At 37.5% G+C, this 27,307-nt stretch overlaps 2 protein-coding genes across 2 annotated transcripts in view; both read right to left on the bottom strand.

The window, feature by feature from the left end:
* OLA1 (Obg like ATPase 1) overlaps positions 1-27,307 on the bottom strand; it is a 163,933-nt gene that overhangs the window by 59,803 nt on the left and 76,823 nt on the right. The window contains exon 5 of the mRNA XM_055572192.1: positions 8,936-9,111. Within this exon, the coding sequence (XP_055428167.1) occupies positions 8,936-9,111 (176 nt within the window). The remainder of the gene's footprint in view (positions 1-8,935; positions 9,112-27,307) is intronic.
* On the bottom strand, positions 21,794-22,745 carry LOC129646274 (ATP synthase subunit f, mitochondrial-like). The gene is given in 2 exon segments (XM_055572193.1): positions 21,794-22,338; positions 22,341-22,745. Coding segments are annotated over 2 exon segments (369 nt in total). The 5' UTR covers positions 22,549-22,745; the 3' UTR covers positions 21,794-22,177.

The following is a 27,307-nucleotide window of genomic DNA, read 5'->3' as shown; positions in this document are numbered from 1 at the left end:
TAAAAATGCTTGCTCATTTCACATATTTTTCAAATAACTGTCATAAGCTGCTTATAATATCTTATTAGCATTTTAATGTCTGTTGGATCTATAGTAATACTTCTCTTTCATTTCTAGTACTGGTTTTGTTTCCTTTTTCACTCTTTCACCAGTCTTGCTAAGAATTTATCAATTTTATTAGTGTTTTCAAAGAAGCAACTTGACCTTTTTAAGCCTCTTTATTACATGTTTCTTTTGTATATTATTAATGTCTGCTCTCATCTTTACTGTTTCTGTCATCTACTTTCTCTGAGTTCTTTTCTAACTCCTTCAGATGGATACTTTGAGAATACTGACATTCAGTTCAGTTCAGTGCAGTTGCTCAGTTGTGTCCGACTCTTTGCGACCCCATGAATCGCAGCACGCCAGGTCTCCCTGTCCATCACCAACTCCCAGAGTTCACTCAGACTCACGTCCATCGAGTCAGTGATGCCATCCAGCCATCTCATCCTCTGTCGTCCCCTTCTCCTCCTGCTCCCAATCCCTCCCAGCATCAGAGTCTTTTCCAATAAGTCAACTCTTCGCATGAGGTGGCCAAAGTACTGGAGTTTCAGCTTTAGCATCATTCCTTCCAAAGAAATCCCAGGGCTGATCTCCTTCAGAATGGACTGGTTGGATTATCACTCTTTCTTATTTTGGATGTATACATTTGAGACTATAAATTTATAAAATCTGATTGTATATATCAGAAAAGAATACAACAAATTTTGAAATATTGTTATTTTCATTATCATAGGGTTAAAACATTTCCATTATGAGTTTTTCCTTAAAACGTAATCTTTTAGAAGTGTACTGTTTAAGGCCTCCCTGGTAGCTCAGTGGTAAAGAATCCACTTGCTGCCGATCCAAGAGACATGGGTTTGATCCCTGGTCCCGGAGAATGCCACATGCCGTGGAGCAATGAAGCCTGTGTGCCACAACTATGAAGCCTGTGCTCTAGAGTCCAGGAGCTGCAACTTCTGAAGCCCAAGCATCTTAGAGCCTGTGGTCTGCAGTAAGCGAAGCCGCTGCAATGAGAATCCCGTGCACTGCGATTAGAGCAGCTCCCCTTTGCTGCAACTAGAGGAAAGCTCACGCGGCAAAAAAGACCCATCACTACCAAAAATAAATAAATAAATAAAATTACTTTTTTGAAAAGAAGTGTACTGTTTAAGTCCCAAACATTTAGAAATTTTCCAGCAATCTTTTCATTACTGACTGCTACTTTTAATTCTATAATGATCAGATGATATATTCTTTATGATCTCAATCATCTGAAATTTGTTCATGTGCTATATGGCTAATAGTAAGGACAACTTTGGCAAACATTTCATTGGTATCTGACAAGAGGGTACACTGGTGGTTGTTAGGTGCAGTCTTCTATATGTCAATTGGGTCAAACTCCGTAATCACACTGTTTAAATCTTCTATATTCTTACTAAAATTTTGTCTGCTTGTTATATCACTTACTAAAAGAAGTGTTAAAATAGTCCATCATGATCATAGATTTGGGTCTTTTTAAAAGAAACTGAGAAGTTGCTAGAGAAGCAGGAGAGCAACTAGGAAAGCTAGGTATCGATGATAATCCACTTGAGGTTGGTGATCATGAGTTTATGGAGACAGTGATATGTCCTGTTTTTAATTCTCTCCATCTGTGTTCCACTGGCAACAGCAAGGAGAAAGTGGACAGACAGAAATTTATTCAGGAAAGTGTGCCTACGGCATGTGCACCGTAACATCAGTTCCTGTATGAGTTCATTCCCTCAGTGTATATAAACTGATGATTCTAAAGTATTCATTTGGTCTCATATGAGTTTAATCCTTGTGAGCTTTGACCCAAACACAAGACATTCTTTGTGTTATCCTGCTGGTCTTAAACAGATTTGCACTTCCCAACTGCTGTCTTCAAATAAATAAGTGACCACTGAGGACCAATAAGCCAGACACAAAAAGACTAAAATCATACAGTTTCACTTACATGAGGTACCAAGAACAGGCAAATTCACAGAGAAAGGAAGTATAACAGAGGTTACAAGGGGCTGGGAGGAGGGGGAAATGGTATGCTATTATTTAAGGGATACACAGTTTCAATTTGGGATGATGAAAAATTATGGAAATGGACAGTGGTAGATAGTCATACAACATTGCAAAATGTACTTAATGCTGCTAAATTGTACACTTAAAATGAGTAAAGTGGTTAAATTTTATTTCATGTGTAGTTTACCACAATAAAAAAAATTTTTTTTTTTTAAAAGTAAGAAATTTCTGCTTCAGGCTATGTCTAAAGGGTGACTAGGAAACGGAGTTGAAGGAACAGCAAAAGGGTAGAGCTGTTTTTGTTGTTCAGTCGCCCAGTCGTGTTCGACTCTTTGCGACCCCATGGACTGCAGCACGCCAGGCTTCCCTGTCCATCACCAACTCCTGGGGTTTGCTCAGGTTCATGTTCATTGCGTCAGTGATGCCGTCCAACCATCTCATCCTCTGACACCCTCTTCTCCCTCTGCCCTCAATCTTCCCCAGCATCGGGGACTTTTCCAACGAGTTGTCTGTTCGCATCAGATGACCAAAATACCGGATCTTCAGCTTCAGCATCAATCCTTTCAGTGAATATTTAGGGCTGATCTCCCTTAAGATTGACTGGTTTGATCTCCCTGCTGTCCAAGGGACTTTCAGGAGTCTTCTCCAGCATCAGAGTTCAAAGGCATCAATTTTGGGGCATTCTGCCTTCTTTACAGTCCAGCTCTCACAACATGACCACTGGGAAGACCATAGCCCTGACTAATGGACTTTGTCGGCAGAGTAACGTCTCTGCTTTTCAACACATTGCCTAGGTTTGCTACCGCTTTCCGGCCAAGAAGCACTCGTCCTCTGATTCCATGGCTGCAGTCACCATCTAAAGTGATTTTGGAGCCCAAGAAGAGGGAATCTGTCACTACTTCAGCCTTTTCCCCTTCTATTTGCCATGTAGTAATTAAGCCAGATGCCATGATCCTAGTTTTTTTGACATTTAGTCTTAGAACTGTAGTAAATGAGCTCAAACATTTAAAACCAAAACCTTTATTTCACTGTTAGAAGAGCTGAGAAAGTATGTCAGGCAAGGTCAGATCACAAAGAAAACTTGAAAGCCATGGACTTCATGTTGGAAGTAGTTTGCAAGAAGATGGCCAGATATCTTAATCAGCAGAGTAACAGAATAGCAGTTTCTAATTGTGGGGAACAAGAGCAAAAATGGAGGTAAAGAAATCAGTTTAAGCATAAATGAGGCCTAAACTAAAAAAGTTTTTAAAATAAGAAGGAAGAGACACAGGAAATATTCAAGAGATAAAATCAACAGGATGGATATAAATTGTATATCAGAGAGAGGAGTCAAAGATTGTTGTTATTCAGTTGCTAAGTCTTGTCTGACTCTTTGTGACCCTATGGACTGCAGTATGCCAGCCTCATCTGCCCTCCAATGTCTCCTTGAGTTTGCTCAAATTCATGTCCACTGAATTGGTGATGCTATCTAACCATCTTATCCTCTGCCATCCTCTTCTCCTTTTGCCTTCTTTCCTAGCACCAGGGTCTTTTTCAGTGAGTCGGCTCTTCGCATCAGGTAGTCAAAGCACTGGAGCTTCAGCTTCAGCATTACTCCTTCCAAAGAAAATTCAGGGTTGATTTCCTCTAGGACAGACTGGCTTGATCCCCTTGCTGTCCAAGGGACCCTCAAGAGTCTTCTCCAACACCACAGTTCAAAAGCATCAATTCTTCATTGTGCAGCCTTCTTTATGGCCTGACTTTTATATCTGTACAATGGCTATTGGAAAAACCATAGATTTGACAATCCGACTTTGTCGGCAAAGTAATGCCTCTGCTTTTTAATATGCTGCAAAGGTTTGTTATGGGTTTTCTCCCAAGAAGCAAGTGTGTCTCTTAATTTCATAGCTGCTGTCACTGTCTGCAGTGATTTTGGAGCCCAGGAAAATAAACTCTGTCCCTGTTTCCATTCTTTCCCCATCTATTTGCCATGAAGTGATGGGACCAGATGCCATGATCTTAGTTTTCTGAATGCTGCATTTTAAGCCAGCTTTTTCACTCTCCTCTTTCACTTTCATCAAGAGGCTCTTTCCTCTTTGCTTTCTGCCATAAGGATAGTGTCATCTGTGTATCTGAGGTTATTAACATTTCTCCTGGCAATTGTGATTCTAGCTTGTGCTTCATCCAGCCTGGCATCTCACTTGATCTACTCTGCACAGAAGTTAAATAAACAGGATAACAATATACAGCCTTGATATACTTTCCCAATTTTGAGCTGGTCTGTTATTCCATGTCCAGTTCTAACTGTTGCTTCTTGACCTGAATACAGGTTTCTCAGGAGGCAGTAAGGTGGTCTGGCATTTCCATTTCTGTAAGAATTCTCCACAATATGCTGTGAGCCACATAGTCAAAGGCTTTAGCATGGTCAATGAAGCAGTAGATGTTTTTCTGAAATTCTCTTCCTTTTTGGATGATCCAACATATGTTGGCAATTTGATCTTTGGTGTCTCTGCCTTTTCTAAATCCAGTTTATACATCTGGAAGTTCTCAGTTCATGTACTGTTGAAGCCTAGCTCGAAGGATTTTGAGCATTACCTTGTAGCATGTGAATTGAGCGCAACTGTGCAGCAGTTTCAACGTTCTTTGGCATTGCCTTTCTTTGGGATTGGAATGAAAACTGAACATTTCCAGTCCTGTGGCCACTGTTGAGTTTACCAAATTTGCTGGCATATTGAGTATAGCACTTTAACAGCATAGTCTTTTAGGATTTTTAACAGCTTAGCTGGAATTCTATAACCTCCACTAGCTTTGTTTGTAGTAATGCTTCCTAAGGCCCACTTGACTTCACACTCCAGGATGTCTGCCTCTAGGTTTGTGACCACACCATCGTGGTTATCTGGGTCATTAAGACCTTTTTTGTATAGTTCTTCTGTGTATTCTTGCCACGTCTTCTTAATCTCTTCTGCTTCTGTCAGGTCCTTACCATTTCTGTCCTTTATTGTGCCCATCTTTGCATGAAATGTTCCGTTGGTATCTCTAATTTTCTTGAAGAGATCTCTAATCTTTCCCATTTAATGTTTTTTAAGTTAGGTAAAAATTAACTTTAAAAACTGCCTTAAGAATAATGAGAAGAAATCTGCTAATAGCTATATGTTTGGGGGACATTAATTATTTAATTCAGAGAGACTGACAAGAAAAACAGATCTATTATTTACAATTCCTGGTTGCCTTATTTAGTGGTTTAATCAGATAACTGTTAGTTTTATAAATATCTTTTAAGTATGATGATTTCCAAATAATTAGTTAATACAAAATAAAAATGATCCTTAAAGCTTTTTACCTTCATTTCCAAATTTTGTCTTTCCAAACAGAATGTGTGTGCTGCGCTGTGCTTAGCTGCTCAGTCATGTCCGACTCTTTGTGACCCCATGGACTGTAGCCCACCATGCTCCCCTGTCCATGGAATTTTCCAGGCAAGAATACTGGAGTCGGTTGCCACGCTTTCCTCTAGGGGATCTTCCGAACCCAGGGATTGAACCCAGGTCTCCCACATTGCAGGCAGATTCTTTATCATCTGAGCCACCAGGGACCAAGAATACTGGAGTAGGTAGCCTATCCCTTCTCCAGTGGATCTTCCTGACCCAGGAATCAAACCAGGGTCTCCTGCATTGCAGGTGGAATCTTTACCACTTGAGCTACCAGGGAAGCCCAGTAGAATGTATATACACTTTAAAATCAATCTTGATCTTGATGTCTCTGGTGTTAAAGTTAAGGTTTTAATGTATCCTCAAAAGATAGGTTGAAATCTGTATCCCTCAGAGTGTAGTCTTATGGGAATTAGGTAAAGATGCCTATCTGGTATACAGTGGGCTCTTAAACTGATTATAACTGGTATCCTTATAAGAAGCTTCCCTGGTGGCTCATAAGATAAAAGAATCTGCCTATAATGCAGGAAACCTGGGTTCAATCTCTGGGTAAGGAAGGTCCCATGGAGAAGGGAATGGCTACCCACTCCAGTATTCTTCCCTAGGAAACCCCATGGACAGAGAAGCCTGGCAGGCTACAGTCCATTGGGTCACAAAGAATCAGACATGACTGAGTGACTAACACCTTCATTTATAAGAAGACGGAAACCTGGACGGAGACACAGGGGAAGGTGGCCATGTGAAGATGGAGGCAGAGACTGAACTTATACCGCCACATGCCAAGGAATGCTTGGGGCTACCAAAAACTGAAAAAGCAAGAAAGGACTCTCCCGTGGAGGCTTTCAAGGGAACATGGCCCTGCTGGCACCTTGATTTCAGACTTCTAGCCTCTTGAACTGTGAGAGAATACATTTCTATCATTTTAAGCCATCTAGCTTGTGATAACTGTTATGGCAGCTCTAGGAAACTACTGAAGCTTCTTTGGCGGTTCAGTGATAAAGAACCCACCTGCTAATGAATGAGACTCAGCTTCAATCCCTGGGGTGAAAAGATCCTTTGGAGAAGGAAATGGCAACCCACTCCAGTATTCTTGCTTGAGAAATCCCAAGGACAGAGGAGCCTTGTGGGCTACAGTCCATGGGGTCACAGAAGACTCAGACATGACTTAAAGACCAAATCACAAGAGACTTATTATCTTATTTAGTACTCTCTTGGCTCTCATATTTCTTGGGTTACAGAAAATAATTATGTATTAGAATTTCTAAGGATCTTGTTGCAGCGAGTTCCTTACCACTAAGCCACCAGGGAAGCCCCATAAATGCACAATAGAGGTAATATTACTCCTAGAGAGGCAAAAATTGACTCTAGGGAGTGGAAAAAAAAAAAAGCCTAGTTATTAAAATACTTTGTGGCCCTCCAATGCTCAACTCTATCCAACAAATTCTTACTCATTAGTACTTAATTTCTCTCATTAGGGAGAAATTTAATTAACTTAAATTTTCCTTAGGGACAATGATAATCAGAAAGAAAGCTGAGAAACACAAATCTATACTTTATTCTGAAGCAGCTAAATCTGAGGAAAGAAAATGACGAAATAATCTCAGTGTTTGGAAATAAGAAGTAATAGGTGTTCTAATTTTCTTCAAGAAGAAAGGCCAGGAAATGGTAGCCCAAGAATTTCAGAAGAATCTAATGTCTCTTTTCCCCACGTATAAGTAAAAGCAAGGTCAACAAATTTTATTTTTAAGACAGTTAATGCTTCTGAAACAGATAAGAATGTCAGTAAGCATCAGTTAACTAAAGGATGACTGCTCAGCTTTATTCTAATCAGAAAACCATGTTGTTTGGGGCAAAGGAATTGCCTTCAATCCCAAAATCTTTCTCACGATTTTTCCCCTTTTCAGAAAGGAATATCTTTATCCATATGTGAAATCCCCTTTTCTGTTCTAAATCTTTTATAATTTACACAGACAAATTGCTTTCCTTTCTCCACTCTATTTGCATAGGGAAAAAGTGAAATAACCATGATGTAAAGAAAAGTCAAATGACTTGGGCTCGCTCCAAACTATCAAGAAATGAGTAGCACAACACAGGTCTCTCTGCTTTAGGACCAGGCACTTTCAACCATAATTAATTGGTAGTGTGCCTATGTTTAGATTCTGTAATTGATTTCTTCCTATTAGAGTTCCCTAATCAACTGTGTTTGCCAAACTTATTAAAAATAAATGAGAAAACAAAAAGAAAAGATAATCAGCTTCTAAAAATGAGAAAATAAAAAATAAGCATATTAAAATCTCATGAGAAGTTAAAAAGAAAGAAAATTTCCTATAATAAAAAAGCCATAAAAAGCAAGAACAGTTTATGGAAGATGTTAATAAATGAGAAAATATATAATCAAGCTGCTTTTTTATGGTAAAAGACTATTTTTTTTAATTTAAACTAAAAGCTTCAAAACCAATTTTGAAACATTGATTAGAATATTATTAAAGAGTATTCACAATAATGTGATAGAAAACATATTTGAATATTAAAGACAATGACGTGTTTTCACCGCATAAAACGTTAAAATTATTTGTCTACTTTAATAATGCATTCATTCAGTCAATTGCTATGCAAGACCAATTCCTTATATAAATCACTTCTTCAAATCCACAAAACTCATATTCAGTCATTTAGTTAAATTTGGCAAGTTTTCATCAGAAAACTCCACATCTCCAACATTAAAGGTTTTCCCTGGTGGCTCAGATGGTAAAGCATCTGCCTACAATGAGGGAGACCTGGGTTCGATCCCTAGGTTGGGAAGATCCCCTGGAGAAGGAAATGGCAACCCACTACAGTATTCTTGTCTGGAAAATCCCATGGACGGAGGAGCCTGGTAGGCTACAGTCCACAGGGTCACAAAGAGTCGGACACAACTGAGTGACTTCACTTTCCAACATTAAAACTTGAGGCTACTAATAGTAACCATATAAATACTCAATATTAGTGCTAAATATGGCTTGCTAAGAATACTTAACCAGCGTATCACAACAATCCTTTGTTGCCAAGAGAAAACAAAGTTTTTCAACAATGTTTTAACAGAAATGATCCTTGAACCATTCTGACAGAGGGGACATATGTACACTTATGACTGGTTCATGTTGATATTTGACAGAAAACAACAAAATTCTGTGAAGCAATTGTTCTTCAATTAAAAAAATAAATTTTTTAAAAATTAAAGAAAAAAAGGCAATGGGGAACTATAAATACCAATTATAAATAATGACAGGGAATTATAAATAATAGGGAAAAATGCTTGTTTCTATTTTTCTCTTTAAAAGTATTTGCTGCTTTAGTAAAAGTTAAAAAAAAAAGAGAAATGATTCTTGAATCCTAAAATTCCATAACAATATTAGATGTTATATGTGTTTTATTTTAAAAAAATTAATCAAAGAAAATGAACTCAAATATCTAAAGAAGCTATAAATTTTACTTACATATTCAGGTTTTAGTTTTTTATCTCCACCTCTCACAGCCACTTTCTCTAGTTTATCTATAATGGGCCCAATCATTTCCTCATCTTTAAGCTGAAGCTCTTCATGTATTATTTCTATATCTCGAACAGGATCTACACTTCCTTCAACATGTGTGATATCATCATCTTCAAAAGCACCTAAAATAAATTAAAGCAAAGCAATTCAATAAACAAATAACACAAAGGTCATTATTAGAGTGAGTCAAGATTCCTAGAAGGTTAACAATTTACTCAAATTATTCTAAATTCTTACAAGTAAGACCGAGTATTTTTTCCTTCTGATTTCATACTACTTAGGGCACTATCAGTAAAATAATAATTCAAAAGCTTCAACATTTCAAAAACTGATTGAAATAAATAAAATTATGATTTTTACAGAAAGAAAATTATGCTCCAGAACTACCGGTATTTTCAGGTTTGGTACATTAAAAGATACTGTTTTCCAGGCATGAGAGTCTGAAGTTCTAAACTGCACTATTAGGGTTTCCAAGGGAAACCGGATTTGGGGGGGCGGTGTGTGTGAAATCATCTGGCAGACCTCTTCCCTGCTTCAATCTACTTTATCACTGTGGTTCTGACGGTGATTAGATAATGAACCACTCAGACACACAATTTACACAGCAGCTAATTTCATCGGCCTGATTTGAGGGTATGGTTTTTAGGGGGCTATCAAAGAAGCAGATGAAGGTGCATTTGTCATATATGAGTGACAACCATTCACACTATCTGAACAAAATGGTGCTGGCCCTTATTAGAAACACATGCTATTATCACATATTTAAAGTGCAGTTGAAGCCATAATTTCAAATTGCCAACTGGAAACATAAGGGTAAAACAACCAGATATTACTGAAGCATGTGTACTGACTTTATGCCCTTTTGAAGACATAATGTGGCAACATAATTCAGCTAGGATTTACTCAAATTATCAGATAACAGTATCACAAAAATGAACAAATACTAAGAAATATTATAAACAGAAAGCAATGGTATACCCACAGAACAATAAACACATTTATAACAAATTAATTTAATTAAAATTACCAATTAGATTGTATTCCCAAAATGAGATGTTTTCAAACATAAAGGATCAGTTATTTTAGATAGAAGGTATCACAGGAATCATGAAAGACAGTTAGATTGAGTTTGATAAGAGAAAAACAATGACTATAGCTCATTCTTACATACTAGAAGACCAAGACATTCACACTGCAGGTTGCAAAGTTTTTAAATACAATTTCCCAAAATTAGAAATAATTGATCTGTTCATATCTTAATGTGGAATTATTTGGTAATAATAAATTTAAAGTAAATTATTACAATTAAGTGTAAGTATTTAAATTAATACTTCAGTATTATTGGCAAACAATGTTATATATGTTATATATTGAATGTTATACAAACAATCAATATATATCTGATTCATATGAACAAAATTAAGTTCAAAATGAGGAGGTACATTATATCCTACTAATAAACACACCAGACAATGGTTTAGGTAAATTTTCTGAATATCCAAAAAGTATGAAAAAAGTCTCCCTGGAAGCATAATATTAACTTCTTATTATCTTATACAAATAACAAAATAAAAAAGGAAAACTGAAAATAAAAGTTAGATCAGATATGGCAGTCAGATCAACAAAGGAAACATGGTCAGTTCAGTTACAGAAATAAAAAACTTATGACACTCAGAACGAAATATTTCTTACAAAGCCATCTTGATGTAGGGGCTAATGAGTAATTATAGTGATATCCTCAACAACATTCCTAAAATAAATGCATCAGCAGATTTTAAATGGCAATCTATTCATCTCAGCCCTCAATTTTAACCAGATAGACAATAGAAATTGAACTGCATTGTTGTTCCCATGCTTGACAGTATCACTATTTTATTCATTTATATATGAGGTGGAAACATATTATGCAAATAACAAGTTTATTTTTGAAAATATTGACCAAAAATTAAGATAAAAATTAAGTGAAAGGAACATTAAATTTATCCTTCAAAACTGAATAGCCCTGGGATCAACTGAGGTCTAAAAGACCTGTAAAATACAAGCTTACAGACAGTTTGGTGGCCATTTGGACAACTTTCCATTCTTTTTTTTTTTTTTACAGCCAGATAGATATATTTTATTTTTCTTTTTTAATTTATTTTAATTGGAGGCTAATTACTTTACAATATTGTAGTGGTTTTTGCCATACATTGACATGAATCAGCCATGGGTATACATGTGTTCCCCATCCTGAACCCCCCTCCCTCATCCTTCCCCATCCCATCCCTCTGGGTCATCCCAGTGCACCAGCCCTGAGCACCCTGTCTCATGCATCAAACCTGGACTGGCAATCTATTTCACATATGGTAATATACATGTTTCAATGCTATTCTCTCAAATCATCCCACCTTTGCCTTCTCACACAGAGTCCAAAAGTCTGTTCTTTACATCTGTGTCTCTTTTGATGTCTTGCATATAGGGTCATCATTACCATCCTTCTAAATTCCATATATATGTGTTAGTATACTGTATTGGTGTTTTTCTTTCTGACTTACTTCACTCTATATAATAGGCCCCAGTTTCATCCACCTCATTGGAACTGATTCAAATGCATTCTTTTTAATGGTGGAGTAATATTCCATTGTGTATATGTACCACAGCTAGACGAATGGACATCTAGGTTGCTTTCATGTTCTGGCTATTGTAAACAGTGCTGCAATGAACACTGGGGTACACGTCTCCTTCAATTCTGGTTTCCTCAGTGTATATGCCCAGCAGTGGGATTGCTGGGTCGTATGGCAGTTCCATTTCCAATTTTTTAAGGAATCTCCACACTGTTCTCCATAGTGGCTGTATTACTTGGCATTCTCACCAACAGTGTAAGAGCTTTCCCATTTCTCCACACCCTCTCCAGCAAAACTACAAAAAGTGTTTGTAGACTTTTTGATAGCAGCCATTATGACTGGCATGAGATGGTACTTCATTGTGGTTTTGATTTGCATTTCTCTGATCATAAGTGATGTTGAGCATCTTTTCATGTGTTTGTTGAGTTCAGTTCAGTTCAGTCGCTCAGTCGTGTCCGACTCTTTGTGACCCCATGAATTGCAGCATGCCAGGCCTCCCTATCCATCACCAACTCCCGGAGTTCACACAAACTCATGTCCATCGAGTTGGTGATGCCATCCAGCCATCTCATCCTCTGTTGTTCCCTTCTCTTCCTGCCCCAGATCCCTCCCAGCATCAGAGTCTTTTCCAATGAGTCAACTCTTCGCATCAGGTGGCCAAAGTACTGGAGTTTCAGCTTCAACATCAGTCCTTCCAAAGAACACCCAGGACTGATCTCCTTTAGAATGGACTGGTTGGATCTCCTTGCAGTCCAAGAGACTCTCAAGAGTCTTCTCCAACACCACACTTCAAAAGCATCAATTCTTCCACACCCAGCTTTCTTCATAGTCCAACTCTCACATACATGACCACTGGAAAAACCATAGCCTTGACTAGACGGACCTTTGTTGGCAAAGTAATGTCTCTGCTTTTGAATATGCTGTCTAGGTTGGTCATAACTTTCCTTCCAAGGAATAAGCATCTTTTCATTTCATGGCTGCAGTCACCATCTGCAGTGATTTTGGAGCCCCCAAAAATAAAGTGAGCCACTGTTTCCACTGTTTCCCCATCTATTTGCCATGAAGTGATGGGACCAGATGCCATGATCTTAGTTTTCTGAATGTTGAGCTTTAAGCCAACTTTTTCACTCTCCTCTTTCACTTTCATCAAGAGGCTTTTTAGTTTCTCTTCACTTTCTGCCATAAGGGTGGTGTCATCTGCATATCTGATCATCTGTGACTTTGCAACACATCTATTGATGTGTTTGTTATCCATCTATATGTCTTCTTTGGAGAAATGTCTGTTTAGTTCTTTGGCCCATTTTTTGATTGGGTCGTTTATATTTCTGGAATTGAGCTGCAGGAGCTCCTTGTATATTTTTGAGATGAATTCTTTGTCAGTTGCTTCATTTGCTATTATTTTCTCCCATTCTGAAGGCTGTCTTTTCACCTTGCTTATAGTTTCCTTCATTGTGCAAAAGCTTTTAATTAGGTCCCATTTGTTTATTTTTGCTTTTATTTCCCTTACTCTGGGAGGTGGGTCATAGAGGATCCTGCTGTGGTTTATGTCGGAGAGTGTTTTGCCTATGTTTTCCTCTAGGAGTTTTATAGTTTCTGGTCTTATGTTTAGATCTTTAATCCATTTTATTTTTGTGTACAGTGTTAGAAAGTGTTCTAGTTTCATTCTTTTACAAATGGCTGACCAGTTTTCCCAGCACCACTTGTTAAAGAGATTGTCTTTTCTCCATTGTATATTCTTGCCTCCTTTGTCAAAGATAAGGTGCCCATAGGTGCATGGATTTATCTCTGGGCTTTCTATTTTGTTCCACTGATCTATATTTGTCTTTGTGCCAGTACTATACTGTCTTGCTGACTGTAGCTTTGTAGTATAGTCTAAAGTCAGGCAGGTTGATTCCTCTAGTTCTTCTTTCTCAAGATTGCTTTGGCTATTTGACGTTCTTTGTATTTCCATAAAAATTATGAAATGATTTGTTCTAGTTCTGTGAAAAATACCATTGGTAGCTTGATAGGGATTGCACTAAATCTATAGATTGCTTTGGGTAGTATACTCATTTTCACTATACTGATTCTTCTGATCCATGAACATGGTATATTTCTCCATCTATTTGTGTCATCTTTAATTTCTTTCATCAGTGTTTTATAGTTTTCTATATATAGGTCTTTTGTTTCTTTAGGTAGATTTATTCCTAAGTATTTTATTCTTTTTGTTGCAATGGCAAATGGAATTGTTTCCTTAATTTCTCTGTTTTCTCATTGTTAGTGTATAGGAATATAAGGGATTTCTGTGTTAATTTTATATCCTGAAACTTTTCTATATTCATTGATTAGCTCTAGTAATTTTCTGGTGGAGTCTTTAGGGTTTCCTATGTAGAGGATCATGTCATCTGCAAACAGTGAGAATTTTACTTCTTTTCCAATCTGGACTCTTTTTATTTCTTTTTCTTCTCTGATTGCTGTGGCTAAAAATTCCAAAACCATGTTGAATAGTAGTGGTGAGAATGGGCACCCTTGTCTTGTTTCTGATTTAAGGGGAAATGCTTTCAATTTTTCACCATTGAGGATAATGTTTGCTGTGGGTTTATCATATATGGATTTTATTATGTTGAGGTATGTTCCTTCTGTGCCTGCTTTCTGGAGGGTTTTTATCATAAATGGATGTTGAATTTTGTCAAAAGCTTTCTCTGCATCTCCATCATAGTCATATGGTTTTTATCTTTCAATTTGTTAATGTGGTATATCACATTGATTGATTTGCAAATACTGAATCCTTGCATCCCTGGGATAAAGCCCACTTGGTCATGGTGTATGATCTTTTTAATAGATTCTGTTTGCTAGAATTTTGTTAAGGATTTTTGCATCTATGTTCATCAGTGATATTGGCCTGTAGTTTTCTTTTTTTGTGGCATCTTTGTCTGGTTTTGGTACTAGGGTAATGGTGCCCTCATAGAATGAGTTTGAAAGTTATACCTTCCTCCGCAATTTTCTGGAAGAGTTTGAGTAGGCTAGGTGTTAGCTCTTCTCTAAATATTTGGTAGAATTCAGCTGTGAAGTTGTCTGGTCCTGGGCTTTTGTTTGCTGGAAGATTTCTGATTATAGTTTCAATTTCTGTGCTTGTGATGGGTCTGTTAAGATTTTCTATTTCTTCCTGGTTCAGTTTTGGAAAGTTGTACTTTTCTAAGAATTTGTCCATTTCTTCCATGTTGTCCATATTATTGGCATATAGTTGCTGATAGTAGTCTTTTATGATCCTTTGTATTTCTGTGTTGTCTGTTGTGATTTCTCCATTTTCATCTCTAATTCTGTTGCTTTGATTCTTTTTCCTTTTTTTCTTGATGAGTCTGGCTAATGGTTTGTCTACTTTATTTATCTTCTCAAAGAACCAGCTTTTAGCTTTGTTTCTTTTTCATTTATTTCTGCCCTAATTTTTATGATTTCTTTCCTTCTACTAACCCTAGGGTTCTTCATTTCTTCTTTTTCTAGTTGCTTTAGGTGTAGAGTTAGGTTATTTATTTGATTTTTCTCTTGTTTCTTGAGGTAAGCTTGTATTGCTATGAACCTTCCCCTTAGCACTGCTGATGCTTACTCCTTGGAAGGAAAGTTATGACCAACCTAGATAGCATATTCAAAAGCAGACACAGTACTTTGCCTACAAAGGTCTGTCTAGTCAAGGCTATGGTTTTTCTAGTAGTCATGTATGGATGTGAGAGTTGGACTATAAAGAAAGCTGAGTGCCGAAGAATTGATGCTTTTGAACTGTGGTATTGGAGAAGACTCTTGAGAGTCTCTTGGACTGCAAGGAGATCCAACCAGTCCATCCTAAAGGAGATGAGTCCTGGGTGTTCATTGGTAGGACTGATTTTGAAGCTGAAACTCCAATACTTTGGCCACCTGATGCGAAGAGCTGACTCACTGGAAAAGACCCTGATGCTGGGAAAGATTGAGGGCAGGAAGAGAAGGGGACAACAGAGGATGAGATGGTTGGATGGCATCACCGACTCAATGGACATGGGTTTGGGTGGACTCTGGGAGTTGGTGATGGACAGGGAGGCCTGGCCTGCTGTGGTTCATGGGGTCGCAAAGAGTCGGACATAACTGAGTGACTGAACTGATAAGTTTTGGGTTGCAACTTCCCATTCTTAAAACCAAAAAATTAGAGATTACTTTCCAAAGGCATGCTCCTGGGTCAACAGACATCACCATATACTCACATTATAGTGATCTTTCATATCTTTATTTAGTACAAGGTCTACTGGTTAAGAACAAGGGCTTTAATGGGCCTGCGGTCATAAAATCCTAGACAAATCACTGAACCTCTAAGGATCTCAGTATCATATCTTTAAAATGAAGATATCTCTACCTTTCAGAGGATGGGTATGATTAAACTAGATAATATATGTAAAGTACTTAGCAGAGAATCCAGTACTTAGAACTCTTTCAGTAACCGAGGCATACACTATTTTCTTAGGATATAGGAATTAGTACTTTAGAAGAAATTTCATAGTAATGTATTCAAATATTAATTTTGAGAAATATCATTTCATGTCACTCAATTCACCTGAAAACAGGGCAAAATAAACTTTGTAGTTTTCAGGTTTCCACTCCCACCCCCACTAATTCTTACTTTGACCAGAATGTTTTTTACCCCAGTCCACGTCTAGTCAAGACTATGGTTTTTCCAGTGGTAAGGTATGGATGAGAGAGTTGGACTATAAAGAAAGCTGAGCACCAAAGAATTGATGCTTTTGAACTGTGGTGTTGGAGAAGACTCTTGAGAGTCCCTTGGACTGCAAGGAGATCCAACCAGCCCATTCTAAAGGAGATCAGCCCTGGGTGTTCTTTGGAAGGAATGATGCTAAAGCTGAAACTCCAGTACTTTGGCCACCTGATGCACAGAGTTGACTCATTGGAAAAGACCCTGATGCTGGGAGGGATTGGGGGCAGGAGGAGAAGGGGACAACAGAGGATGAGATGGCTGGATGGCATCACCGACTCGATGGAGGTGAGTTTGAGTGAACTCCGGGAGTTGGTGATGGACAGGGAGGCCTGGCGTGCTGCGATTCATGGGGTCGCAAAGACTCGGACACGACTGAGTGACTGATCTGAACTGATCTGATATGATGGTGAAAGTTATTTCAACTTCACATTAACTAAAACAATTATTATAAAAAAATGTTACAATTACTATCACAATTCTCTTTTGGGGAAATACTTTACCAGTAAAGAAGTCATCATAAAGATTATACTATATCATATTGAATTGTTTGATAAGCAAATTATTTCTCTTTTAATTCTGTTTTAGTCCTTCTGATTATGCCAAGGAGAAAATGTCAGTTTGATGTTGCTGATCTTTAATGTTTAACATTTGTAAATTTAACTTTTTATCAACAGAGCACACCTCACCTCAGAGCTTTTGCCTCACCTCAGAGCTTATAAAGGCTAGAAAATTCAATAAATATATAGTTTTCACTGTATTTATTATTATCTTCAATTTTGGCAAGTAATACCAATTTTCCGCTTAAATTACAAAGTTTCCTATTTAAAACTGTTTAAATAGGAAACTGTGACAAAACTTCCTTTTTAAATAAATTAAAAATGTGAGATCACTTTTTTTTGGTAAAATCAAGAAATGTCTGAAAATATTAACTATGGTCATTTTAGTGGTGGGATGTCATCTGATTTTTAAAAACTATTTTAGTACTGCTGCTGCTGCTGCATTGCTTCAGTCGTGTCTGACTCTGTGCGACCCCACAGACAGCAGCCCACCAGGCTCCCCTGTCCCTGGGATTCTCCAGGCAAGAACACTGGAGTGGGTTGCCATTTCCTTCTCCAATGTGTGAAAATGAAAGTGAAGTCACTCAGTCATGTCTGACTCTTTGCGACCCCATGGACTGCAGCCTACCGGGTTCCTCCGTCCATGGGATTTTCCAGGCAAGAGTACTGGAGTGGGTTGCCATTGCATATTAGTACTATTCTATATAAAATAGGGTAATGTGATAGAGCATGTGTGTGTGGAGGGGAGGGGGCAGCACTGCTGGGCAATACTTGAACTAGGACAGTCAGAGACTCCTCGCCAAGGAGATGATACTGGAGCTGAGATTGGGCTGGACAGAATGAGGGAGTAATGTGAAGACCTACAGGAAGAGAATTCTAAGAAGTAGGAATAAGGTCAGTGTGGGTGAACCACAGCAGACAATGGTGAATCAAATTGATGTTGGAGAAGCAGAGCAGTTCACCAACATTTGTAACCATGGCTGTTTGGGTTTTATTCTAGCTATAATGGGAAGCCATTGATTAGGGCTTTAAATAAAGGGAAAGTAGCATGATGATATATGATTTATGAGCTAAATAAGCCACTGTGGTTACTCCAAGAGGAACAGATTCTAAGGGAGAGGATAAGAATGAGGGCAGAAAGATTAAGTTAGGGGGTAATTGCAGTGGTGCAGATAAATGGTAATGTGAGATGAAACTGCTGCTGTAGAGAAGATGAGAAAGTTTGTACTGGGCATGTACTACAGAATAGACTACAGGTACGATGGAAGGTCATGACAGGAGATATAAAATTAGAAATTATCAGATGTGTTTAAAGTTATGGGTCTGGACAACATCATATAGAGAGACCACTCAAAAACTCAGGTGTCTGATAGGAAAGGATCTGGCAAAAGAGAGTACAAAGTGGTGACAAAGTCAGAGACAAAGTAGGAGTAAGGAAAGAAAATGTTTCAAGAAGAAAGTATTTAACTGCGTCAGATGCTGTTTAGTGGTCAAGAAAGCAAGCAGAGAAGGCTGATCATTGCTTCTGACAAACAGTGGTTCTTGGAGAAACATTTTGATAGTTATATCCCTTTCCACAAGAGTCTATTACCTCCATATATCAGAGATGAGAATAACATGACTAAAGGATGTAAACATGGACCTATCCTCTTACTTCTTGCAACTGAGGAGTACTAAAGAAAGCTAAGTCTGAGCATTGTTCAGTTCATTTGGTTTTGAAAATATTCTTCTCTGTATATACTCTAAGTGGATTATATACACAAGGTAAAATACCATAAGATTTCTCAGTCTTTGAAAGAGATCCTACCTGTCAGCAAGGTGGCCCACTTTGAAATTACAGCCACTTTCAAAGTTTCACATTCTAAGCATGCTGGCACAAACAAACACTGAAACAAAAATGGACTAACTGCATGCTGGTCACCCAACTGGTACAGAAATACTAATTTCTTCTGTATTACTTTATAATGAACATGCATTGTTCATACAAAATAAGTCATTTTTAAAAGTCATTCATTTTTAAAACAATAAACAAGCTTAACTTGCAGAAAAACTTTAAACAAGTTTTACTTAAAATTTTGGTTTTGCAGTGACTAGCCACAGGGAGAAAATCATTATTACCATGGAAATTATTTTATATCTGTACATTTGTTTATATACACATAAAATGAGTGACTGAAAATAATACCAACCATAGTGTAGTCTCATTATTAAATGATGTGTTATAAGAGAAATTTAACCATAAGCTAGGCTCAGATTGGATTCCATCACAAAAAGCTTTCCCCCAGCAATCCTGCAATGTTTCCTTTCCCAACAAACGATCTTTTTCAAACCATCTTGACTTCTCTCACATCTCCAATGCTTTCCTCTTCTCTCCTGCTACCTAGTAAATGATCCAATCTTTCTTACTTCACAGAGAAAATGCAAGTCATCCTGGGGATTTTCCGCAATTTTTCTTTCTTTCTAGAAGCAAAATGGAAAGCATTACCTTCTACTACCTCTGCTCTGGATCTTATCCTCTTCCAATGAAGTTTGTTCACAGACTGTTCTTTGTATTTCCTGAGACCTCAACCTATCATGCCTCTCTCTCCCTTATATTTGAAACATCTCCATTTTCACTAATACTTCCCCATCAATATTTAAGTGGCCTTGAGAATCTATCAGGCTGGTGCAAAAGTAACAGCAGTTTTGCACTGATGAACTTTTCAGTTTGATATGGAACACATTCTTAAATAGATGTGATTATGTTATACATCATTTTAATATGCATCTCTTGCTTTGTTTTTTGCTAATGACATTACTTGCAGTTTATTTTATACTTATTTTAAACTACAGAAATGGTGTTAGACAAAAAGCAAATTCAAGCTTTTTTTTTTTAGTTCAAAATGAGTCATAAAGCAGTTGAGAAAACTTGTAACATCAACAATGCACCTGGCCCAGGAACTGCTAACGAATGTACAATGCAGTGGTGGTTCAAGAAGTTTTGCAAAGGAGATGAGAGCCTTGAAGATGAGGAGCACAGTGGCCAGCCATCGGAAGCTGACAACAACCAATTGAGAGCAATCATTGAAGCTGATACTGTTACAACTACATGAGAAGGTGCTGAAGAACTCAATGTCAACCATTCTACAGTCATTCAGCATTTGAAGCAAATTAGAAAGGTGAAATGGAGAAGGCAATGGCACCCCACTCCAGTACTCTTGCCTGGAAAATCCCATGGATGGAGGAGCCTGGTAGGCTGCAGTCCATGGGGTCGCTGAGGGTTGGACACGACTGAGCGACTTCCCTTTCACTTTTCACTTTCATGCATTGGAGAAGGAAATGGGAACCCACTCCAGTGTTCTTGCCTGGAGAATCCCAGGGACAGGGGAGCCTGGTGGGCTTGTCTATGGGGTCGCACAAAGTCAGACACGACTGAAGCGACTTATCAGCAGTAGCAGCAGCAGAAAGGTGAAAAAGCTCCATAAGTGGGTGCCTCATGAGCTAACCAAAAATCAAGGTAGTCATCATTTTGAAGTGTCACCTTCTCTTATTCCACACTCAATGGCAAACCATTTCTTGATTAGATTGTGACATGCGACAAAAAATGGATTTTATACAACTGGTGACAACCAGCTCAGTGCTTGGACTGAGAAGAAGCTCCAAAGCTAAACTTATACCAAAAAAGGTCATGGTCACTGTTCAGCACTCTGCTGACAGTCTGATAAACTACAGCTCTCTGAATCTTGGCAAAACCATTACATCTGAGGATTATGCTCAGCAAATCAATGAGATGCACTGAAAACTGCAACCCCTGTAGCCAGTACTGGTCAACAAAATGGGCCTGATTCTTCTCCATGACAATGCCTGACCACACGTTGCACAACCAATGATACAAATGTTGAACCAACTGGGCCACAAACTGTTGCCTCATCTGCCACGTTCACCTGACCTCTTGCCAGCAGACTACCACTTCTTTAAGCATCTTGACAACTGTTTGCAGGGAAAACGCTTCCATAACCAGCAAGACGCAGAAAATGCTTTCCAAGGGTTAGTCATATCCTGAATCATGAAATTTTTTTTAATTTTTATTTTCTATTGGAATATAGTTGATTTATAATTGACTCTATTTTTTAAAAACCCTTATACAACTTAACAGAAAAGCAAAAAAACCCAATTTAAAAATGAGGAGAGGCTCTGAATAGACATTTTTCCAAAGACAACAAACAAATGGCCAATAAATACAGGAAAAGGTGCTCAACATCACTAATCATCAGGGAAATACAAATCAAAGTTACAATAAAAGATCACCTCACACCTGTAAGAATGGCTATTACCAAAAAAAAAAAAAAAAAAAACCCAAGAAATAACAAATGCTGGCAAGAATGTGGAGAAAAGGGAGCCCTTATGTACTGCTGGTGTGTCTGTGTGTCCAACTCTTTGAAACCCCACAGACTGTAGCCCACCAGGCTGCTTTGTCCATGGAATTCTCCAGGTAAGAATACTGGACTGGGTAGCCATTCCCTTCTCCAGGGGATCTTGCCGACCCAGGGATCGAACCGAGGTCTCCCGCACTACAGGCAGATTCTTTACCATCTGAGAGCCACCTGGGAAGCCCTGCACTGCTGGAGGGAATATCAACTAGTGCAGATATTATGAAAAACAGTATGGAGATTGCTCAAAAAATTAAAACTAGAAACTACCATATAACCCAACAGTTCCACTTCTTGGTATTTACCCAAAGGAACCAAAATCACTATTTTGAAAATATATCTGCACTCCAGTGTTCAACGAAGCATTTTTTACAATTGCCAAGACATGGAAACAAGAGATCATCAAGAGATTTTTTTTTTTTTTAATGTGGCGTGTATACAATTGAATATTAGTAAATAATAAAAAGACAGAAATCCTGCCATTTGTGACAACATGGATGGATCTTGAGGGCATTATACTAAGTGAAGTCAGACAGAGAAAGATATATACCAATATTGTATGATATCACTTTTATGTGGACTAGGGGGAAAAAAAAAATCAAGAACAAAAAGATAAAAGCGAAGCCACAGATACAGAGAAGAAACTAATGGCTGCCAGAAGCAGTGGCTGAAATGTGTGAAGGAGGCCAAAAGCCACAAATTTCCAACTATAAAGTAAATAACTCATGGGGATGTAATATACAGAATGGTGATTATAGTTCATATTACTTGATTTGAAAGTTACTAAGAGAGATTTTTTTTTTTAACCAGTCATCTTTTTTTGCGTGTTAATTCTCCATTAGGCTATGAAAGGATTCAGGGGTGCCTGGCAAAGGTCATGGCCGGGAATGTTGAACGTGCCCTCTTCAGTGGTATTCGCTTGGCTGCTCTTGTTTAAGTTCCTTGTAAGAACGGCAACAGTTGAAAAGCATGTAACCTGCCGGCACCATAGAAAGCCCAGCGACACTCCCTTTCTTCATGTTTAACTTGTTGTAATATTGGCAATAAGCGCTTTGAAATGCTCCAGAATGCCTTTAGGGATGAAATCTCACATTAGTATCCAGCTTGGCAGCTCCCTTAATTTGACTTCCAGGAGTTTCTTTTCCTTCAGTGGTACAACTGACGCCATCTTGGAGTCCTGGAAGTCTGCTCCAGTAAGAACTCTTCTGTGTTGAGCAAAGTTTGAGGCACAACAAAAAGCCTTCCCACATTTTTCATAGGGTTTCCTCACCACCATGAATGATCTGATGCAAAAAAAGAGATGAATGTTTCCCAGAAATAAATGTTTTTCTGTCACTGATTATTTTATAACTTGAATCCAAATCTGTATTCCAGCTTCTTGCTTCTTCCCTCGCAACCATCCAGGGTCTCTTCCTTCCTCCAATAACACAATTATGTCTGGCTTAGAAATGGAATGGCCCAATGAGATCAAGTTACTATAGTTCTCCATCATCACGTTGCGTGAATCAAGGATCTTTTACACTACAAGAATAAACAAACTTACTTCTCATTGGCAAATATGTGTTGATTGTAATGGCTCCTATTTTGATTAACAAAAATGTGTTTGAGCCTAGTTATAATGATTTAAAACTCACAGTCCAAAACTACAATTACTTTTTTGCCAACCTAATATATTAAATCAGTCAAGTCAGTCACCCTCAGACATTAATTCCCTTTCCACCCATTGCTTTCTTTCCTCCTGTTCAGACCCAAACTTCTTGGCTCCGAGCTGTACCTGTCCTCTCCACTTCTTTACTTCCTATACAAAACACAGCAGTTTGGAATGTGCCTCCACCATGCTATGAGAAATCAGTCTCAAAAAGGGACACCAATGATTTGTCTTCATGATGCTCAATCTAACAGCCATTCTTCAGGAATCTTATATCACCTCTCACTAGCATCTAACTTCAGAGCACTGACGAAGTCTCTTTCGTTGCTTCTTTTCAACTGTATTCTCCTCATTTTCTTCTGTTCTCTCTAGCCATTTCTTCTCAGGCTACACCTTTCCTTGCTATAACCACACTATAAATACTGGTGTCTCTCTTAGCTCTCTTCTCTTAACCCTCTATTACACATTCATTAACAGAATTTCCAGTCCCAAACTCCCTTGTTTAACTCCAGTATACTTTAAGTTAATAGCCAATAAAATAAACAAAAAAAAAATTGTAGTTATTAAGTGTGCTCAGTTGCTCAGTCATGTCCAACTTTCTATGACCCCATGGACTCATAAAGAGTCCTCTGGGCTCCTCTGTCCATGGGATTGTCCAGGCAAGAATATTGGACTGTGTTGCCATTTCCTTCTCTAAGTTATTAAATGAATTATTTCTATTACAAAATTTATTCACTAAGTGAATAAATGCAAAATGTCAATGCTCATATTAAAACTGACTTTTAAAAACTGTGTACCTCTTTACTAAGAGCCAGACAAAAACACAAAATATTTAACTTGGTGAGATACACCTGACTATCCACATGGTATTGGACACTGCACATCACATTTATTTCTTGGTATAATATGTCATAAATGACTTGGCTATCTTCAATTATAAGTGGATTGAAGACTGATTACTCGTTAATTCATTCAAAGCCTGTCTTATTTCACAAAGATTTGAGTAAGATGGATAAATCCATACTTTTAGGACGCTAGATCTAACTAGGAAGGACTTCAGAAATAAAAATATACTTTGAATATTCAGCACTTCAGTATACTGTTTTGCTATATTATTACTTATATCTGGGTTATATTCAATTTTCAGAAGCAAAACATCCCTAGCTAGATGCAGAAATAGATTTTAGAACACATAGATGTGTTTAAGGATTCACTGCAGTACTTTACTGCTACCTGTCATGGAAACCTTGATAATCTAAATTTTCTACAATCAGTAACGACTGGAGAGGGTGTGAGGAAAAGGGAGCCATGCAACACCGCTGGTAGGAGTGTAAACTGGTACAGCCACTACGGAGAACAGTACTGAGGTTCCTTAAAAAACAAAAATAGATACCATATGATCCAGCAGTCCCACTCCTGGGCAAATATCCGGGGAAGACCATAATTTGAAAAAATACATGCACTCCGATGTTCACTGCTGACTATTTACAATAGCCAGGGCATGGAAGCAACCTAAATGTCCATCAACAGAGGAAGTACGTCAGACAGAGAAAGACAAATATCATGTATCGCTTGTAAGTAGAATCTTAACAATGGTACACATGAACTTATTTATAGAACAGAAATAGAGTCAAAGAGATAAAAAACAAACTTATGGTTACCAGGAGGTAAGAGAGTAAGGGAAGGGATAAGTTGAGTGATTTCGAGAGACATATACACACTACCATATATAAAGCAGATAACTAATAAGAACCTACTGTATAGCACAATGAACTCTACTCAATACTCTGTAATGGCTTATATGGAAAAAGAATCTTTAAAAAAGTGGAAATATATGTATGTATATCTGAATCACTTTACTGTATACATGAAACTAACATAACACTGTAAATCAACTATACCCCAATAAAAAAATTTTTAGAAAAAGACTGTAGAAAAAAACAGTTACTACTCAAATATATTAAATCTTAGTCACAGCACCAAAATATCCTGTGTCCTACATGGCAAATAATGTTATGATCATCTATATTCTAATCCAGAGTCCCACCAAAATCACTGAAAGGCTAAGGGCCACATTCTTAAACCAGTAAAAAATAAACTATTAAATAAAATGTTAGAAATCAAGACAAGGATATCTTGCTCAAAAAAATCTTTATCTTATCAAATTTCTAATCCATTCTCCAAAGCAAAGTCCTTTTTTGTGTCAGAACTATGATGTCCAACTTCCTCATAATTCTACAGCTCATTAATATTTAAAGAGAAGGGAAGAGAGCTAAGTTTGCATTGGCAATTCACTTAATATCTACAGCTTTATTCATAAAAACTGAAAAATACCAGTGCCTATTTATTTTTTTATACATGACAACAATTCTTTATTGTATGGAGGAAGAGGTTAAAGGAGTAGCTACAGCCATAAATAAATAAAATCTTGCCATCTGTGATAACATGGAAGAATATAGAGAGTATAATGATAGGTGAGACACAAAGACAAGTATCAAATGGCCTCATTTATGAGGTCTAAAACACAAAACAAACGAACCAACAAAACAAAATGTAAATAGAGTCTTAGATACAGAGACTAAACTGGGGCTGCCAGAGGATGGGGCTGACTGGGTGAAACAGGCGATGGAGATTAAGAAGTATGAATTTACAGTTATAAAATAAATAAGTCATGAGAATGTAATATACAGAATAAGGAATATGGTCAACAATATTTTAATAATTTCATATGGAAATGGTTACTTGACTTACGGTGATTTTCTAATGTATCTAAACACTGACTATGTTGTATACCTTAAACTAACATAATATTGTCAACTATAGTTCAATTAAAAAAAGAGAACATATCTATCACTAGAAAGTTCACTTATGTTCCTTTTTCAGTTAAATTGCTCCTCTCCTCCAAAATAACCACCATTCTGATGCCTATCACTTAGATTAGTTTGCTGATTCTTGAACTTCATAAAAATTATGCAGTTAAAAAGGGAGAGGGGGTTAAAGCTGTTTATTGCACACTTCAAATGCTATGATTTAGTTTAGTCTAGTTTAAGCCCAGGTTTATAGATGCACTTTAAAATTCTAGTCTAAACCTAGATAAAGCTCCTTCTCATCTTGATAATAAAAGCAGTTTGAGCAAAACCAGAATCTAATTCATCGCTGGATCTCAAACTTGTAATATTTATCTCTGTTAAACAAGATATGTAGTTTTAATTACCTTCCTCAAGTAAGAATGTGGGAGAAGAGCATCTCAACTTATTATATTTACTTCAAAAATAAATAGTCTCCTTAAACCTATCAGTGAAGAAGACACATGGAAATGGGCTTCCCTGGTGGCTCAGGTGGTAAAGAATCTGCCTGCAATGCAGGAGACCCAGTTTCAATCCCTGGGTTGGGAAGATCCCCTGGAGGAGGGCATGACTACCCACTCCAGTCTTCTTGCCTGGAGAATCCCCATGGACAGAGGAGCCTGGTGGGCTACAGTCCATGGGATCACAGAGTCAGACATGACTGAGCAGCTAACACACACAAACATGGAATTAGTTGGTCCAGTAATATAAACTGTCAATTACTTGATGGAGTAGCATAAATGGAACAAGCAAAACTAGACTTGGTGGATTGCTGTTATTTACAATAACAAATCATTTTAAAGTAGCCTTTTAAAGTCTTTGACCTTTATTTTCCAGGAGAAAACCTATTGTATTAGATATAGAAAAGGCCCTAGAACAGTTCAGTCTATGTTACAGGCTAACAGCTTAATGCTGAAACTATGAGCTGGTATAGCCAAAAATATTTGCTTTTGCTTTGCTTCTTTTCCATCCCCTCTCTGTTCCCACTCTCTTATTATAGGAAAAGGCTCACACCCCAAATCCTGGCCAAGAGGAAAAAAACTTCCATCCCTCTGACATTCATAAGTTGATCAAGGTTTTCAAAAAGTTTAATTAAAAAAAAAACCACATATGGCTGACTCTGAGGGGCCAATCTAAAATTAAACAAATTACAGATGATTCATTTAGGAGTTTAACACAAAGTTGTTACCTTAAATGGAAGCAATCAAACAAAATGCTAGAAGTAAAGAATCATTCCCAATACTGAGACAAATAGATATATCTATTATAGGAAAATATAATAAAGTGGGTCAGTTAAGTTTAGAAACCTTAATTTTTTTCATTTACTATTTTATCCTAAGAGTTCATATAAAGTAAAAAAGAATACGCTTTTAAGTAATGAATAAAAAACAAAACATTATGGTGAATATATTAAAAAAAAAAAAAAGAAGAAACAGACTTGCGAATAAAGAGAACAAACTAGAGGTTACCAGTGGGGAGATGAGAAAGACATGGGTAGGGAATTAAGAGATACAGGCTGCCAAATATATAATAAATAAGCT

The sequence above is a fragment of the Bubalus kerabau genome, chromosome 3 (assembly GCF_029407905.1).
Source record: "Bubalus kerabau isolate K-KA32 ecotype Philippines breed swamp buffalo chromosome 3, PCC_UOA_SB_1v2, whole genome shotgun sequence".
In the NCBI taxonomy this organism is placed as follows: Eukaryota; Metazoa; Chordata; class Mammalia; order Artiodactyla; family Bovidae; genus Bubalus; species Bubalus kerabau.
This window is presented reverse-complemented; position numbering and strand designations above follow the sequence as displayed.